General features: G+C 47.0%; 1 protein-coding gene across 1 annotated transcript in view; it reads right to left on the bottom strand.

Annotated features, from left to right (window-relative positions):
- EFCAB6 (EF-hand calcium binding domain 6) overlaps positions 1-14,070 on the bottom strand; it is a 165,367-nt gene that overhangs the window by 137,985 nt on the left and 13,312 nt on the right. Inside the window, exon 4 of the mRNA XM_031938646.1 lies at positions 10,786-10,849. Coding sequence (XP_031794506.1) covers positions 10,786-10,849 — 64 coding nt within the window. The remainder of the gene's footprint in view (positions 1-10,785; positions 10,850-14,070) is intronic.

The raw sequence follows: 14,070 nt of genomic DNA on the forward strand, positions 1-14,070 counted from the left end.
AATAGGAGAAGGTCCTCCACAAACAAAGGCTATTATTACTTTAGAGACACACAAATCACCCATCCCTGGCACGGTGATCAATGACGAGAGTAATAATAAGTAATGTTTACATAGCCTTCTAAGGTTACAAAGCACCTCACACATATTATTTCATTGGAACCTCACAAAAATCCTGGGAGGCAGGTGTTCTTCTGATCCCCACTCCATAAATGAGGAAACTGAGGAAGAAAGAGGTAAAGTGTCTTATCCAGAGTCATACAGCTAGTGAGTGACTGAGGCTGAATTTGAACTCGTCTACTTAATGCCAAACCCAGTGCTCTATACACTGTATACAGAGTGAGATAAGTTTTCCGGTTACTTTAGTTATAACAAGAATTTAAAATAAAAAATTAAAAAATATTGAGCATAACTGGCATGATAACAGGAGAGAGAGAGATGTCACACGCTGTAAGGAGGGCAAGATCCTGAAAGCAAAAGGACATCCCCCTCTGAGCCAGACCTTCCACATCTTTTAATAAAGGTGGCAGATCAGGTGGTCTTGGAAGACCCTTCCAACTCCAAAATTCCTAGTACTATATCCTAAGGCACTCTCAACTCTTACATCCCTTGTCCTAAGCTCCCTCCCAGCTCTAACATCCCATTTCTCAGCTCTGACATCCCCTGTTCTAAGCTCCCTCCCAGCCCTGACATCCCCTGTTCTAAGCCCTTGGCTCTGACATCCCCTGTTCTTAGCTCCCTCCCAGTTCTGACATCCCCTGTTCTAAGGCTCCCTCCAGCCCTGACATCTCCTGCCTGTTCTAAGACTTTCCCAACCCTGCCATTCTATTATCCTGCAATTCGCCTCTTATTTTCCAACCCACTTTGAAAAAATGATAAGGCAATTTTCATAAATTGCCTTGTTCCACCATATAGCCATAATTCCTTCTAGTTGACCTATTTCCAACTGTCAGTTTAATTGGGTAAGCCCAGCATTCTGTTTCGAACAGATGTTTTGAGGGAGACTGTGGTTATACTTCCAGAATGACCAAAGGGTTTTCCATTTCATTTAATCCTCACCAGAAGTCTCTGAAGCAAGAGGGGCAAGAACTAGTACACCCATTTCACAGATGAAACAGCTCTGAAAAGGGAAAACCTCCCTTTTGAAATGTATTTCCCCTCAAACCCCAAAGGTTTACAGATACCTCCTGTGTCAGGTTGTGAGATAAGTGCTAGGAAGGCAAACACAGCCCCTGCTCCCAAGGAGCCAGACTCTTCGGTCTCCTGAACATTCCCAGCTCCATATCTTTGCCCAACCCTCCACTGTGACCGCTCTCAATCCTGATCCTGCCCATCCTTTCTTATCCCTAATACTGAGCTCCCTGCATTGAGCAGGTGCTCTAACAATCCATATCCCAGTAACTGGAGGAGAGAAGGGAGAGCAGTTCTGAGTGGTTTGCTAGGTAGAAGGAGGCACCCGAGCCTTACCTAGCAAGACATGTGTTCCTGATCATCCCTGTGCAAGTGCCTGGAGCTGGGATATGATTGTTGAAACAACCGGTTTGCCTGGAGAATGGCCTGGAGAAGAGGCTGCACTAAATCTGGAGAGAGGACTGAGGCCCTCAGGAGAATTTCTCAAGAAATCTCTTGAGAGCAGGGACCACTACCTTTTTTTAAAAAAAAATCTTGGAATCTCCAGGGCCTCTCCCAGTTCTGTATACACAGAAGTTCTGTATTGGAATGAAGGTCTCGGGTTTGGGATGCGGATGGAAAACCATCCTGGGCTGCCTGGGGGCTGCCGTCATCCTCCGTTTCCTCTCAAAGTCCATCCCAGGAACTGCAGAAAGCTCTCACTGCATGTCTGTTAACTCGAATCCTTCAAGGGGTCACAGGTCAGGGCCAAAGTCCTCCATGGGCCTTTCTCTACCTAATACCATACATCTCCACTCCTCCAGCCTTTGCCATCCAGACCTGTGGCCTCTGAGAGAGGACCCAGCACCACTGAGAGGTCCTGGGAGCACTCCAAGGGCCACACAATCAACCACCCAGGATACTGGGGGGAAGGAGAGTTTCAGAGAATTGGCAAACCTCTAGTAAGATGCAAACTTACTCTCCTAACTTCAACAACCTAATTCTATAATTGGCGGATGGGGAAAAACCTAAGCTTCTAATTTTATATGTACAATCAAGGTACTTCCTCCATTTGGATCCATGCAAATTTCTGAGTCATCTTCCTTTTAACCATGTATCAAAATAACCTGGAAGAACTCTGTACATATAAATATGTATATTGGGAGTGCTCAAAAAATATTTACTGAGGGAGTAAACGATAAGTCGATAAAATTAAGTGGCTCAGTGAGTAGCATCGGACCTGGAGTAACAAAAGACCCAACTTCAAATTCAGCATGACCCGGAACAAATCATTTGACCTCTATCTATCTCAGTTTCCTTATCTGTAAGATGTAAATAATAATAACCCCTATCTCCCAAATAAAATGCTTTGTAAATCTTAAAGTGTTGCTTATTATCATCTGTTATTACTTTGGGCCAAGTTCTGCATTAGGTCTTAGGAGTACAAAGACAAAAAAAAAAAAAATAGGCAAAATCCCAACTCTCATGGTCAAAATAGTTGAGGAAGCCCTAGTCAAGGCCCCTCTTTTGGCCCTCATTCCCTCTGGTCTTGCCATAAACAGGCAGATACGTGGATGTGTGTCTGGCTTCCTTGACAGGAGCCAAGTTGACTCCCAGAGGACAGTCTTGGGCCAGATCAGCTGCTTCTTGATGTCTCTCACAGAATCTAGCCCACATCCCTGTAGCTACTGTTTTTTACAAGTATTTTAAGGCAAAAATAATGAAAGTGGGCACTAGTATAGGACATGAAATTCACCTGCTCCTTTAACTGTTTCCAGATCCATGTTCTCTAGGCACAAATATGCTCACGTCAATGCTCTCTTCCGAGTCCTCCTGGTGCCTTACAGGTAGGACACACTCACAGCCAGCAAGCCCCCAGCTCTCTGCCTGCCCTTAAGTCTGAAGTACAAGGGTCTTCCCTTCAAGCCCTTTTGACCTCATCTCCACCCACCTTTCAATGTCCAGCTCTAATATCACCTTCTTCAGATAGTTTTCCCTTATGCCGATCATCTTCCTCCATCTGCCCACCCAAAGCCCCCAGCAGCCAGGACCTTAGTGCTGGGGGCTCCACACTGCTTCTGAGGTAGGAAATGCACATTATGCAGCTGAGGGTTCTGAGTCTGGAGAGACAGGGGAGGAGGGGAAGGGGAACCCTCCCTCAGATGAGAAGAGCTGTCCAGAGATTCACAAACCAAACTTCTTGCCCCCCAGCCTGATGGGATCCTTGTCCTTCCAGAACCACTCTTCTTATGGACTCATTGACGATAGTCCTGAAAGGGAGCTCAGAGGCTGTCTAGTTGAGGACTTTTTTTTAAATAAAACCTTTTCTTTTCAAAATATATGCATGGATAATCTTCAACATCTACCCTTGCAAAACCTTATGTTCCAAATTTTTTTCTCCCTCCCTTTCCTCCCACCCTCGTCCCAAGACAGCAAGTAATCCAATTTAGATTAAGCATGTGCAATTCTTCTACACACATTTCCACACATATCATACTGCACAAGAAAAATCAGATCAAAAAGGAAAAAAAATGAGAAAGAAAACAAAATGCGAGCAAACAACAAAAAGAATGAAAATACTATGTTGTAATCCATCCAGTCCTCTCTCTGTGTGTATATATATGGCTCTCTTCATCAAAAGGCCATTGGAACTGGTCTGAATCATCTCATTACTGAAGAGAGCCACATCTGTCAAAACTGATTATCATATAATCTTCTTGTTGCTGTATACAATGATCTCCTAGTTCTACTCACTTCACTCAGCATCAGTTCCTGTAAGTCTCACCAGGGCTTCCTAAAATCATCCTGCTGGTCATTTCTTACATAACGATTATATTCCATAACATTCATATACCACAATTTATTCAGCCATTCTTCAGTTGATGGGCATTCACTCAGTTTCCAGTTTCTGGCCACTACAAACAGGACTGCCACAAACAATTTTGCACATGTGGGTCCTTTCCCCTCCTTTATGATCCCTTTGGGATACAGGCCCAGTAGAAACACTGCTGGTTCAAAACGGATGCACAGTTAAATGGCCCTTTGTAGCCCAGGAGTTCTTAACCAGGGGTTCAGAAACCTAGCTTTTAAAATCCTGCATTTCAATGTCATTGATTTCTTTTGTAACCTGTATGTTTTCTTATTTGCCCTTGAAAACAAGATTCTGGGAAGGGGCCCATAGATTCACCATACTCCCTGCCACAGGAGTCCACAAAAATGCAGAATACAATCTAGTCCAGCCCCTTAACTTTACAGCTCAGGAAACTGAGGCCTGGAGAGTTGAAATGTTTTACCCAAGACCACAGCAATAACAAGTTCACTGTCCTACTCTCATACTTAGTTAGTTCCGTGTACTACCAGATGTATCTGTGCTGTTGTTTCTCAATCAGGAAGTCAACCAGCACCTATTAAGCACTAATTATGTGTCAGACATTGTACTCTGCCTGGAATTAAATTAATTAAAATAAATTATTAAATAGATTAAATTTAAATGAATTTAATTAAATTATTAAATAAATTAAAATAGTATAAAAAATTTTTAAAGATAATCCTGCCCTTCAGGAGCTTACATCTAACAGGGAAAACCAAGACACAAAAGTTAAGGTGGGGAACTGACCATGCAGGGGCACGTGGGCTCTGTCTGGAGGACTGTTTCCTTTGAATACTACATTTGCCAGGGAAACAATGAAAATAATATCAAAAAATGTATAACCAGGAAAAGGGGGAGTAGGGTCCTGGTCATTTAGAGAGGCAATTGATGTGCCCCTACCTCCTGAGCTTTTGGCATCCCTAAGACAAAGAGAGATTAAGGCTGTCAGCACATTGGACAGATCCCCTGTGGCCAGGAAGGAACCAGAGGATAGATGCATGGAATGGGCAGCATGGAAGAGCCTTGGTCTCCATCACTGGAGGGAGAATACGAATTCATTGGAGCTCTGAACTCATGAATCTCCTGCTAGACTCTCAGTCCCCTGAGAATAAGAACGAAACTTCCCATCTTCCCATGGCTTAGGTTTCCCACTCCAAGTCCCAATATCAGAGACTCTTAGTAATGATTGTGAATGATAAAATGAATAAATGGAGGGAGGAAAGGAGGAGGGAAGGATTCCTTGCACCACTAACATGGGGCAGCAAGCTTTTGCTAAGCAAGAATACACTCCCTTCTGAAACCATCTCAAATTTCAAATGAGTCCGGTCCCAAAGAATAAGGTTTCATTACCACTTTCCTTCAAAGGCTTTAGAAAATTAATAATGGGGGAACCAAAAGTAAGCCTTGGGGCGGAGGCATTTCCAGAACAATTTTTTAAAAATAAAATGGCAACTGATTATTTTGTGATGTGAAACGTTCAACATCAAAATGGAAATGCTAGTCTTCCCTTTGCACACAGACAAACTGAATAAAAGCTGTGACATTATTAATCACCATATTCAGTTATGATTGATAGACTTCTCTGCAGCAAAGGCAGAAAATCTCGGGATGCAATCTGTCCTAACAGCTCTGCGATATGTTAATCTTTTCCTCAGACGAGGGGAGGAGAGAGGGGAGCTCCGCGTCCAAATATCTGCTGCAGTCAGTCACTACCAAGTGCGCCAACCAACGGGGAGCTGAGGAAAGTGGGATTAGAGTGGGATGTGGCTAAAGCCAGAGCTTAGAGCTTCATCAATCGCCCCATTGTGAAAATAAAGTCTGTTATGGAAACAGGGGGCATTCCACCACCTCTACAAAAGCCCTTGATGGTCTAATCCTTCTAAGCCGTCAGCCAAGACTTAATTCTTCCAGCTGCATGTCCAGGACAAGATCTCAGAATGTCTTCTTTCAAGTAGAGAAAGAGCCCCAGGCTCCAGAGTCAGAAAACTTGAGTTCAAACCCTGCCTCCAACATTTGCTACCTCTAGGACTGTAAATAGCTCATGAACTTCCCCGAGCCTCCATCCAATTCACCAAATAAGAAAGTTGAAGTAAAGGGTCTCTGGAGTTTTGTCCAGCCCTAGCTTGAGGAGCCCATGATTCTGCATCCTGCAGAGGGGAAGCTCCTCTAGATGTGGAGTCACGTGGCCTTGAGTTAGTCAAGTTCTCAGAGCCTCTGTGTTCCCCCTTGGTAATGGGCGGGGAGGGAAATACTCAGCTGCTTAACTTGCAGGTGGTCCTGAGGAAAAGCGTTTACAAACCTTAAGGTGCTACTGAAATGTAAGTTGTCATCACTGGAATAAGGAGGAGGAGGAAGAGAGGAGAAAGAGGAAGAAGAGGAAGAGAGGAGGGAGGAGAATGAGGAGGAGAAGGGAAAAAAGCAGGAGGAAGAGAAGGAGAAGGAGGAAGAGGAAAAAGAGGAAGAGAGGAGGGAGGAAAATGAGGAGGAGAAGGGGAAAAAAGGAGCAGGACAAGGAGGAGAAGGGGAAGGAAGAGGAGGAGGAAGAAATATATTGTGCTTTACAAATGTTATTTCATTTGATCTTCACAACAACCCAAGTTGGTAGGAACTGTTGCTGTTATCCTCATTTTACAGACAAGGAAATGGAGGCAGACAGGGTTAGGGGGCTTGCCCAAGTCACACAGCTAAGAAGTGTCCAGGGCTGGATTAGAATTCAAGTTTTTCTGACCGCAGACCCAGCACTTAATAAAAGGGCATAATAGACAAGGAAGTTTGCATGAGTCCCTTCATGAATTACTGCAAGGAAGAAAAGCCAGAAGCTGCACATGCTCTGAATCAGGAAGGCTTGGGTTCGAGTGCTGCCCCTCACACTTGGGGTCCCGGGGGTCCACTCGCTAGGACTTGCCTCCCTGACAGATCACGGCTCCTCCACGGGTCTCCTGAGCAGGATCACAGATTTGGAGCGGAGGAATCTTAATTTCACGGAGGCAGAGACTTTAGCCCAGATACCGTGCCTGGCACACAGTCGGCACTTAATAATTGCTGGCTGCCGGCCTGATTGGCCCAGACTCATCCAGGAATGAGCAGCAGAGGCGGGGGCCCAGCTCCAGGAATACATGTGTTTCAGGGGCAGCCAGACACCACCTATGCCCTCTAGAACCCAGCGCCTTCATCTCTGGCAGCTCCTCGGGGCGGCTCGGCCGGGTCACTCAGGCTCTGGGAAAGCGGCAGAGCTCTCTGCTAGCCTGCAGCCTGGCGGGGGCAGGCGCTGCGTGGCCCCCTGCTGGGAGCACTTCTCCTGCCTTACAGCCTGACCTTGGCACCTTCCGAGCTGAACAGCTCCCTTTCCCTCTCTATCCTATAGCTAATTCCTCTGCAAAATGGCGCTGGACCTGGAGCTAAGACCCGAATTCAAATCCAGACACAGGCTGGCCATGACCCTGTACAAATGTTCATTTCCTTCTCTTCCCTTACTAATTCCCATACCAGCTTTGCGAACGTGGTTCAGGGGTCTCCTGAGGGGTCTTAACTTCCCTAACTGAAGGGCACATTTTTAAGCTCTCCCATCCAGTCCTGAAGAGGAGGAAGAGCTCTGGGACCCCAAGCGCCCGGAGGCGCGTTCCCAGCAGGTCAGAACGGGGCTTGGAGTTTTCTCAGAGCCGCCAAATGACCTTGGAGCTCGTGCGCTCTCCCATCGGCCCCTCCGACAAGTTCTATGGCCCTAGTCTGCTGATCAATAGGGACAGTCTTGAGTCAGCATAAGAGCGAGTCTGTGTAACGGAGGGATATTAACACCCTTGAACATGCACAGCAGGAAACAACAATTAGCCAACATGTGAATTGTGGTTCAATTAACATTTCTATTCTCAAGGCTAATCATTTGTTAGTTTAAGTGAGACATTAGGCCTTGATTAGAGACGAAACTGTTGGCAGGGTTGGGCTCCCTGGTGGAAAATGCAAGGTGTGTGAAATTCAAACACGCTTGGAGGGAAATCCAAACCGCTGGCCTTCCTTCGCCAGCCTAACGGCCCTAGGAAAGGCAGACCTCTGGCCCAAAACTAAGAGTCTTGACAACGGAACGAGAAACAGAATCTCAATGGTGTTTATTCTGCCCTGCCCTCGGACGCCGGGCAGGGCCCCTTTCTCCTAAGGTAGTAATTTCGTCTCCAAAGTGGGCACTTCATCCATATCTATTCATTTTATTTGGGGCTCCAATTGTACTGCAAGGAAAGGAACCCACAGGTTCTAGGATTCTGGATCTAGAGCTGAAAGGGGTCTCTGAGACCATCTAAGGGAGCTTCTTCCTTTGACAGATGAGGAATTGATGGCACAGAAAGGGAAATGACTTGGGATTATCGAGCAGCCAGGATTAGATGGGATCTCCAAGGCCATCTAGTCAAGCCATCCCCCCCCCCATTTTACTGAATCAACTGATGCAGCACCATGGTCACACAGGTAGTGTCCAAGGTGAGATGCTAGCTCTGAGTTTGAGCTTGAAGGGATCTTAGAAGCCACTGAGTCCCACCCCCTCATTTTCCAAAGGAGGAAACAGAGACTCAGAGGGAGTAAGGGGCTCACAGAGAGGGGGAGGGTGGGATGGGAGAAGACTCCCGACTCCCTGACCCCAAGACCAAGATTACATCTCTGTGTCCAGAATCAAGAGGTTTGGCCATGAGGCAGCATGACAGTAGCTAGAGAAAGGAAAGTGGGGGGAATCGGGGAGACCCAACTTCAAGGCCTTTCACTGTGTCTCTGGGAACATCACATAACCTCATTTCCCAGCTTTGGAAGCCAAGGTTGCAGAGGCCTCCCAGACTGACTGGCCTAGGGGGTTTCCATCCCGGGGAACTCCCCACCCAGAGGAAATCTCAGCTTTTGACAGAACAACAGGGACACCCAGCGTGGTCCCTGATTCCTGGGGATGTTAGGAGGGAGCTTGGCAGACTTCAAAGCTCTGGGTAAATAGTGGGTGATTCCAACAGCAGTGGAGAATCCCCATTATCTGACCAAGATGGGTGCAAGCCCACTCCCCCTTGCCTTAACTTATTCCCTGACAAAGCCAGCTTGGGAAGGACACACATAAGAGACACGTTTGCCTTCATGTCAAACAGATTTCCTGCAGACTAGAAAGTGAGCAGCTGTGGACACAGGGCTCAGAGGGGCCCCCAAAGCCACCCATTCTGCCAAGGAGATGGTGACACCCTGACACCTAAGGGACTTATCCAAGGTCACATGGGCAGTGGGCCCTGGCTCCAACCAGGGGTTTCTGGTGGTGTAAAATTAGTCAGGAAGTCAGGAAAGTAGGTTTAATGTCTCGGGAGGCCCCCAAACTCTCCCTTAGGACTGATCATTGAGATGACCAGTGAGAGCAGTGCTTTCACAGATAATTTGAGGACTTCAGAGCTGTTGTGGGTTTTTAAAAAATACTTGAAAATCTCAGAAGAATTCAGCAAAGGAAAATCAATTAGGCACTGTTCAAATTGACATTTTAAATGGAGCACTTGCAGCAGCCACAGTCCTTACTTCGTTAATATAATTCACCAGCTTTATAGCTCAGAAAGAGGCTGATCCACATTCACATTCTGGTGGAGGAGCAAACATCCAGAGACTGCTATCGATTTTATGATCACTATGCTGAGCCAGAAACACTGATTCAACACCCACTGTTTGCAGAACCCATTCTTTGGGTACTGAGGGAGCGGTCCTGGTTCCCTCCCCACCAAAGAGCTTCCTGTTGAGCAGGGTCCACAAAAGGAACCAATCCTGGTGGACAAGTTTACCTGCTGAGTGCCTTCCTGTGAGACCAAGCCCTGTGGGACATTAGAAGTTGAAAGCCTGGAGAGCTCCATGAAGGAGGCAGCCCTGAAAAGGAGCTTTAAATGAGAGGGGGGAGGCAAGGCCTTTCAGGTACAAGGAGCTGTCCAATTGGACTGGAGAAGTGCCCGTGTGAGCCAAGGATGCAGAGGCTGGGGCTCGCCTTGTTTCTGGAACACCTGGGGCACCTACCAGGACAATCTGCGTTGTCTCCCAAGAGCAGGGAGCCAGTGAGACTGTTGAGCAGAGAAGGGACAACAACAGCCACCGTTTCAATATCTATGTCTAACAAAGGGAGCCTTGTCCCTGCCCACTAGGAGCTTCCATTCTATTGCCTTGATGGACAAATAACAAGGATGATTCTGACTATACATATTGTGACAATATACAAAGGATGAGCTGGCGAGCAGAGAGATGAGAGGGAGCGGGTCCTGGGATGAGAGGCTCCCAGCCTGAGGGACTTCTGAGAGCCTCTTACCCATTGTCTTTATCTTAGAGCTGAGCAAACAGAGCCCTAGAAAAGTGAAATGATGTGCTCAAGCTGGAGTCAATCCGGCCTTCCTTCCAGAGGACCAGGCTGGAGGCAAGCAGAAACTAAACCCTGCACACTGGGCTGCTGGGGAATAGAGCACTTCCTGGGGCTCCATGCACCTCCCGGGCTCCATGTGTCTCCCCGGGCCTGGGGACTCCGGGGATGGAGCCTCCGAGAAGCCAGGCCTGCCAGACCACAGGGGGAACCGCAGCGAGAGTTAATACAATGTCATGAAGATTCTGAATCTTCCGTTTGTCATTCAGCCCAATCAAGAGGCAAGAAACGCAGCCGAAGATGGGCTTCCAATCAGATCGGGACAAAAGTACCCTCTCAGTCAAGAAGAGCCTGACATGAGAACTAGTGACAACATGTAGTTTGTTTCCTGGCATCTACCTCTGGTAGCTATTACTCTGGGCCAAGATTGGAGGGGAAGCATTTAGAGAACATTCTAATATGATTATACCTTTTCTCCTAACATGCATTCAAGTTGATTCAATGACTTGCTGGTAAACTGTTTCCCAGGTGTCCTGAAAAATAAAAAATAAAAAAAGGCAAGAAGATGAATACCTGATACAAAACAGAGGAGGAAGAGACAAAACGCTTGTAGCAGAGTCACGCTTAAGCTGCATTTGCATCTTATAATTGTCACTTAAGTTCAATCTGCAACTCGCAAACCAAATCAAAGCAAACAGACGTAGACAACTCTAATGATTAAATAATGGCTTCTATCAGAATGCCATCAAATATAAGGATCAGAGGAAGGAGAACGACGACGAGAGCCTGTGTGCTTTTTTGTATTCTAATCGTTGGGGACCCAGGAGACCAAGAAAAGGCATCCCGGGGGGGGGGGGGCACAGGTGGCTCCCCACCAGTCACCAACCTCACCTTGTCCACCAAAACAAGTGTGAATTATATGCGAAACAAGGACCAGAACACAAGGTGGGCCAGTCATGCAGCGAGAGGGACGGGCTGACACATGAACAGGGCGAGGGTGACCTGGCACCCACAAAACATGCAAAGGCCCCGGGAAGAACATCCGGGGCCCTGACGGAGCCTCCCACAAGAGTCTTGTAGAAGCGTGCAGCGGGAAGGCTGGGCAGCGTTAGGTCCCAGGGGAGGGGTCTCACACCAGGAAATGAGAGATTCTCAGCCCCCCTCTCCTCCCCCCTGTTCCCCCTCCCCCCACCTCCCCCACCCCTGTGCTCCTGGCTGCAAAGGTTTGCTTTACACCACAAACTCCCACAGGGCAGCACTGGGAGTTAGGTAAGCTTGCAGCTCCTCAGCCACTGACAGGTCGGTGGCCCTCCCAACATTACACAATTTTTAATAGTTATTTAATAGTTGAACTTGAGTAGCCCTTTACAATTTATAAAACTTTTATTATTCTTGGAACAGAGGTCCCAAGAAAGGGAAGAGACTACAGGCTCAGGAGGAGGGGCAGGATTCAAACCCAGGACTTCTGGCTTCATAGCCTGCACTAGGAGAGGCTTAAGATGATTTGACTCCAGGATAATGTGTCCTGTCCTCGGGCTCAATGCAGGGCTCAGGAGGAGGAGCTTGGAGACCATCTCGTACAGTCTCATTTTACAGATAAGGAAGTAGGGTCTGGGACTGGACAGTGACCGGCCTAGAGCCAGCTAGGAGGCTGTGTGGTAGAACCCAGGTCCTCTGCTTCCAAAGTCATGTCCCAGGCACCGCAGCTCTGTCTCTCCTGAATGGTCCCCTTGAGCAGGAGCCTCAGATGGACAGGACCAGGTAGCCCCTCAACCAACACACGGGCAGAAGAAGGCCCACTGCAGTCAAGTGATGGGTCTCTAGACCCAAGTAGCCACACTGCCTTGGGCAGCCATCAGGGTGAGTCACAGAGCTGGGCCAGAACAGCTTTGAAATGTATAAAGGGCTCCCAAGACGGAAGGAATTTTTCCAGGGCCCATCAGAACCCTGTCACAATCTGGCTGTAGGCCCGGAAGATCACTACCCTCAATTCACCTTCAGCACAACCCAGGCCCAATTTAGGTTCAGCTGAAATAAAATATATGTAACTTTTCCAATTAAAAAAAGAGAGGGGAGTGATCTCTATCTCTTCCACCTCTCAGGAAATAAGGATCAGTGGGTCCTATTACAAAACCAAGAAAAATCCAAAAGTCCGGGTCCTTTTCTTAGCCCCCTTTTGGAACCCAGCTCAGATGGTAGCTTCCATTTCCCCCCAAATGGAGTTTCTCAAATGAGCCCTTAGATATAGAGTTTTCAAAACAAACAATAATCCCTTCGAATGAAATCTGAGATTAGGATGGTGCACTTTAGTGCAAGAATCATCAGACTCTTGCAAAAGCCAATGGTGAGTCACCGCCCATGAATGGGAAGAATGCTAGACCCTGCTCTGCGGGAATTAGGAAATCATTCATACACTAAGGTCTCTGGAGTGTCTCTGTGGTGGGTACACCTCGGAAAAGAAAGCTCGCTTAAAGAAAGGAGATGTTCTTAAACTAAATAGCTAACTTTGAATTTTTGCCAGTTATCAGCTCCCAATGGCAAATAGGGAAGCATGCATTTTAAAGTGTGTAACAAGTCCATAATTTCCTACTAAGAATGAATTTCCTAGGGTCACCTCTAAGAAGCAGAATCTTAAAGGGAGAGCAGGGCACCTAGAAACAGAGCCAGTATTAGGTCCAGGAACAGGGAACAGTTGCTCTCTGCCCTGGTCCAACTCCATCTGGGGTGCTGGGTTCACTTCTGGGTGTCGCAGTCCAGGAAGGACTTTGATTCTTCGGGGATGGACAGCTGGGAAGGAGAGGGGCCTCTGGGCTGTGCTAAGATACTGCATCAGGGATATTTATCTTGGAGAAGCAAAGACACAAGGAGGCCATGAAATTGTCTCCACTGGGGATCCCAAGAAATCTTTATATGACCCCAGGCAAATAGGTACACAAACCCAACATTTACTGATAATAAATCATAATTTTGTACCTCCCGCATTGTTTCAAGACTCCATATGGGGTCATGACCCACAGTTTAAGAAGCTTTAAACTAGTCTATTCCTCCCTTTATACAAATGAGGACCAGGAAAAGTATAACTTGCCAAGAGGAGCTGGGATTCCAACCCAGGGCCTCTCCATCCTGAGAGACAGGACAAGGCTGTTGCCAGGAGGCAGGAGGAGCAGGAACACAAGTTGCAAGAGAAAGACTTAAGCTCAATGCAAAAAGAATCCCAACTTCCAAAAGTGTCATGGGTTATCTGGGGTGAAAATGTCCTCCAGCAGATTCTATATGTTGCAAAGAGGCTCCTTGGAGCAGAACAGAAGGACCCTGTCGGCCTCCTTTCCACTCTGAAACTGTGATTCATTTCAGAGGAAAATGAGACCCATTTACAGAAGACCTGCCTCTGTGCTGCTGTTTTGCTTTGTTGGCATATTTTAAAACTGAACCACAAAGCCAAGATCACTGATGTGAATTAGCTATCTTCCCCCATCAGGAAGAAGCCCACCCAGCTATTAACAGATAGAACCAATTCCCAGACTATTCTGATTAAAGAGAGTGCTGTGAAGATGAGACTCTATTGGTCTATTCCTTAAAACTCTGGGTACCTTTAAACAACCCTTGGGATATTGATTAGCATGTCTTTGATGGGTCTGGGACCTGGTCTGCCAAGTGCATTCCATCTGGCTCCTTGACTCCCCCACCTCTGAGCTGTCTCCCCTCCCTCTTAATTTCAGGCTTTTATACCTGGGAAATCTGAAGGCTATATTTC

Source organism: Sarcophilus harrisii, chromosome 5 (assembly GCF_902635505.1).
Source record: "Sarcophilus harrisii chromosome 5, mSarHar1.11, whole genome shotgun sequence".
Classification (NCBI taxonomy): Eukaryota; Metazoa; Chordata; class Mammalia; order Dasyuromorphia; family Dasyuridae; genus Sarcophilus; species Sarcophilus harrisii.